We start from the raw sequence: 5,406 nt of genomic DNA, 5'->3' as shown, positions 1-5,406 counted from the left end.
AACTATTAGAAATAAATAAATATGGTATAAAAAGTAAAGTATAGGCCCAATGTACATTTCCATCAATCATAAGCATTGGTACTTCGGAAAACAATGCAATACTAAGATTGGAAAAAAAAAAAAAAAAAAGAAAAAAAAAGCTAGAGCAAACAATTTTCATATTCGGCGAAAAACTCAAACCGAAAATTATGATCAAGGATTACTCTATCAACCCGCCATCTACTAATTCGGGGATCCCTCTTGAAACTTTATTCAAACGAACTTCTTGTTGTTTCATACATGATTAAAAAGCTATTTTATTCAAGCATAGAAACTACATATCATATGAAGATGGCATAGGGATAAGCCGGATGAACCACACCAGCAATTCGGCGAATGATAGGTACCTCCAACCTAGGCAGAGTTAGTGAGCCATGTAATATGTGACCATTTTGTTCGGTTCTAGGGCAGGGGGGAGGGGATCTAGTTTATAATAATTTGCAATCAATATCCATTTGTGTATAATAATAATATAGCAGTTTACTAAATAACATTACTCATATTTAATAATATTATAATTTACACACATTTTCACAATACCCTATAAACATAGGAAACTTACAGATAATCCAAAAGTAGGTTAAATGCAAATTCATGTAGCATTAGCGAATGTGTAGTGTTGATGCAGTTTTCGGTATGATGAATTTGAGAGAATCCAAGTCTCCGAGCTATGCCTTTCGTTGTTCACTTTTCTGTAAACCTGTAACACCAAAGCACTTGTTAAGAAGATGTGCCGGATGTTGGCCGGCCGTTCCTCCTCCGATGCTTAAGTTAGTATGTATATCAGTTTAGGATGCATATTCGTGGTCCCTCATACCTTCGGGGTGAGGCCTTTTATAGCTGGGCATGCGGAGGTGGTCATGATGGCTGGGCGAAGGATCCAGGAGTTGGGCGTAATGGCTGGAAGAGTTAATATTTATGTCTCATTTCTTTATGACCGATAAGAGGCCGTTACATACGTTGACAAGATTCCGAGGATGGCATGTATTTGTGAGGCGTCTTTAAGAGTAGGCTCGTAATTGTCCTAGTAATCTTGCTATGTGTGAGCTCTCTATGTAGCCGAGCCTTGCTCCTAATATGATAGATGCATCTGGATACTAAGTGCGGGAGGTTCATTGTGGCCCCATACCTGGACTTTTGCCGTCCTAGAATTTACTATTTCATAGGGAAGATTCATTTAGCATGATGACTCTGCTATGTATGTATTTGACCAATTCATGCGAGTGCAAAATGCAGGTGTATGGTGTTGCAAGGAAGTTATGGGACACAAAAGGAGAAGAGCAGGAGGCAACAAAGAAGGAGTTCTTGGAAATATATAAGACATTGGGGGGAGAGCTTGGTGAGAAGCCTTACTTTGGGGGTGAAACGTTTGGGTTGGTCGACATTGCCCTCATCACATTCTACAGCTGGTTCTATGTGTACGAGACATTTAGGAAATTGAGCATGGAGGCACCGAGGCAGAGTGCCCCAAGATTATTGCTTGGGCAAAGAGGTGCATGCAGAAGGAGAGTGTTGCCAAGTCTCTTCCTGACCAGAAGAAGCTTTATGAGTTTGTCTTGAAGTCGTTTGGACTGGAGTAATTGTGACCTATAGTTCAGCCGGCCAGAATTACATTTGCATTTTATTCTTTTTTTGGTTGTCATGTACTTTGAACTTTTGGATTTTTTGGTGTGTTCATCTTATCATTGACTACGTCGTTGTGTCGGCGAAATGTTAGATGAAATTGTGGCCGTCTACCGTATATAGGAATAAGAAAGACACTTTGTTGTGTTTGTGAAATGTTAGATGAAAATGAAATTGTGCCTCTCTACTAGAGGAATGATATATATATATATATATATATATATATATATACTGAATCCTGTTGGGGTGGCTAAACCAATCATAATGACTCAAATGAGTGATTAAGCCACTCCTTAGCGATGGTCAAACCACTCTCAATGGTCAAAAGGGGTAGTCAAATCCTAACATAACATTTGCATGTAATTGAACCATTTCTAATATCCAAGGGGACTGAGTAAACCACCCCAACTTGCCTTGCATGCATGGTAGATGGTAGAACCACCCTTGTGATAAAAATGGTCGGTTCGGCCACCTCAACTTGGTCTTTGGGAGTGGTTGAACCATCTCAGTTGCCAAAATGTGGTTCAATCACTCTCAATGTAACACCTCCCCATAATTATATACATTTTGTAATTATTTGAGCTACATCACTCCAATAATAATTGGTAGCAGAAAATGTTATACTTTTAAGAAATGCCATTATGCATTTTCAAGTGTCTATCTCTTAAAATTTTTGTTTATGTGGCACATTCACATCTATTTGTTTTCTTAAAATAAAAATAAAAACAAAAAACAAAAGAACAATTAAGAGAATGCTAAGAGATAGACACTTGAAAATGCTAAGTAGCGTTTCTCTATATTTTATATTTATTTTTTTCTGCAATCATAACGTCACATATATAGACAATTTTCACCAAAGCTTTAAAACATATATCTATAGGTACATAATTACACCAATCATTCATTCGACTTACAACTTTAATTAAACGTCATAATCCTTTTAATAACAATATTGGTGAAGAAGTTTAAAATTGGTCAATATAGTACATAGTTGGTTATTAAACAATATTTTAAAACCAGAAGTTCATTTGTTCTAGGGTCCGAGTTCAGTTAATTGCCCCAAACTGCAAGTTTTATGCATAAAACTATACAAATTCCTCTATAAGTTTACATACCGTTCGAGCAAGTTCTTTAGCAAAAATGTGGACACTCTTATTGAAATGTAAAAGCATAAAATGAATTAAAAGGAAATAAAAGATACTGATGAATGATTCTATGTAATTCAACTTAATATGAGACAAGTTTGGTGGGTTAAAGGCATATAAACTTGTTTACGGCTGAAGCCATAAATTGTAATATGAGTGTGGAATATATTTTCAACCATAGAGAATTAATGTCATTCGCTTTCAATATAGTGAAATGAAGTCACTTCTAATATACGCTCGGGGCTGGGCTGACAAATTTGACGAAAAAGGTGATAATGGGAGGGAAGGAGAGGAGGAGAGAGAAGAGAGTAAGAAAACATTAAACAAATGATCTAGTGTTTTATTTGCTATCCATTTTAGCTCCTCTAAAGCAAAACTAGTGGAGACAAAATTTTATCTTATAATAACTAAATCTAACTATTAGGAGTCTTTTAGCTAATAAGATGTTCTAACAAGTCATGTCACCGTTCACTAGATGGTAAACATCTTTTTTCCTATTTGCCAAATAATAATAATAATAATAATAAAAAGCAATCAAATTTAAACCCCACGTGTTTTTCCTTCTTGCCAAAATAAATAAAAAAAATATTAAAAAAAAAATTAAAAGAAAAAGAAAAGGCAATCAAACCCCACACAACACTTGCTATGAAAATGTTACAATTTTCATAGTTTGGGCAATTTTCAAATTATTGCTGGGGAGCCTGATCCGTAATGAAAGGATTAGGATCCCCTCTCGTTATTGGGAGAATATGAGAGTTATATTTTCAATTTGGGCTGTCCATTTTTATCCCACGGTCTACAGCATGCCACGTGTCCCATTATAATAAAATACTAAAATATTATTTAAATTTTAAAAAGAAAATCAAAATAGAAATAATAAAAAATTAAAATCAAATAAAAAAAAGTTTAAATAAAATAATTAAAAAGGCCACCCCTTGGGGTTTCTTGAGTGCAAATTCAATGTGGTTGTTTTTATTTTAGGATTTTGATCTTGGACCCTAACTCCCTTAGATTCATCTAAGGGCTGAGATTAACGATTAGACAATCATCAATTTCTCTCCAATCGAGGGAACCGGATCCGAAGATGTCGCCATTTTCAATTTTCATCGTTCAGAATTCTGACGACTTTCTCATAAATCTTTGGCTGCTCCATCCATCCCACTTTTCTTTGCTTTCAATCTTTTTCAGGTGTGTGAGAAATGACGGACGAGGTTGTTCTGTTGGATTTCTGGCCCAGCATGTTTGGGATGAGGGTGAGGGTCGCGCTGGCTGAGAAGGGGATCGACTACCAGTACAAGGAGCAGGACCTGAAGAACAAGAACGAGCTGCTTCTCAAGATGAACCCGGTTCACAAGAAGATCCCGGTTCTCATCCACAACGGTAAACCGGTCTGTGAATCCCTCGTCATCGTTCAGTACATTGACGAGGTCTGGAACGACAGGTCTCCGTTGCTGCCATCTGATCCTTACCAGAGAGCTAAAGCCAGGTTCTGGGCTGATTTCGTTGATCAGAAGGCGGTAAGTGTCTACAATTTCTTTTATTTTCCTTTTCAAACTACAATCCAACTTACAATGTCTTTTCAAATTTCCACTTGAGACTTCTCATAAACTACTAAAAATTTGATAATATTCTTGAAAGGCAGCAAAATGACAAATAGAACTAAGCCTTCCTGCAAACGCGAGTCTTTTTGTAAATCCACGAATCAATCCTTCCTGTGATTTTACTTAATTAAGAAATTTTAAAAAAATTCTGATATTTGAATAATTAGATTATCTATTAGAATTTACTAGATTCATGCGACTGCCAAAATGCAGGTGTATGCTGTTGGAAAGAAGTTGTTTTCCACAAAAGGAGAAGAGCAGGAGGCAGCAAAGAAGGAATTCTTGGAAATATATAAGACATTGGAGAGAGAGCTTGGTGACAAGCCTTACTTTGGGGGTGAAACATTTGGGTTTGTCGACATTGCTCTCATCACATTCTACAGCTGGTTCTATGTGTATGAGACTTTTGGAAAATTCAGCATGGAGACAGAGTGCCCCAAGATCATTGCATGGGCTAAGAGGTGCCTGCAGAAGGAGAGTGTCGCCAAGTCTCTTCCTGACCAGAAGAAGGTTTATGAGCTTGCCTTGGAATTGTTTGGACTAAAGTAATGGTAGTCATGTTTGTCGTTTGAAGTTGTTGGATTGTGTTATTATCGTGCACAATGATGAATAATATGGAATTGAAAAGCATGTTTTATATCGTATGGTGTGTGTCCTAAGCGATATCTCAGAAGAGCATGTTTTATATTAAACGTTTGATGAAATTGTGCCTTTCTAGTTTCTACTATAGCTTTAATATGACCATTTTTATTTAATTAAACAATTAAGAACATCACAACACAAGTCATGGACTTGTGTACGGTTGAAGTTATCCATTGTAGTAGTGTGGATTATATAATTCCTAATCATGGAGAATTGATGCCATTCACTTCAAATATAGTGAAATTAAGTCACTTCTAATATGCACTCGGTGGAAGAACATATGGTAAAGAATGTGGTCAAATAAGGTAGTGACAAAATGTGCAAACATACAAACCAGTCACAATCTGACACTGATA

The 5,406-nt window shown here is 36.4% G+C and overlaps 1 protein-coding gene across 1 annotated transcript; it reads left to right on the top strand.

Moving 5' to 3' along the window:
- Window positions 1–3,906: 3,906 nt before the first annotated feature.
- On the top strand, window positions 3,907–5,048 carry LOC132166058 (probable glutathione S-transferase). Its single transcript, XM_059576809.1, has 2 exons — window positions 3,907–4,324; window positions 4,622–5,048. The coding sequence occupies exons 1-2, from the start codon at window positions 4,007–4,009 to the stop codon at window positions 4,955–4,957; spliced, it is 654 nt and encodes a 217-aa protein (XP_059432792.1). The 5' UTR covers window positions 3,907–4,006; the 3' UTR covers window positions 4,958–5,048.
- Window positions 5,049–5,406: the final 358 nt, after the last annotated feature.

This window comes from Corylus avellana, chromosome ca11, assembly GCF_901000735.1.
Source record: "Corylus avellana chromosome ca11, CavTom2PMs-1.0".
NCBI lineage: Eukaryota > Viridiplantae > Streptophyta > Magnoliopsida > Fagales > Betulaceae > Corylus > Corylus avellana.
The sequence above is the reverse complement of the archived record's forward strand: the minus strand, read 5'-3'. Positions and strand labels throughout refer to the sequence as shown.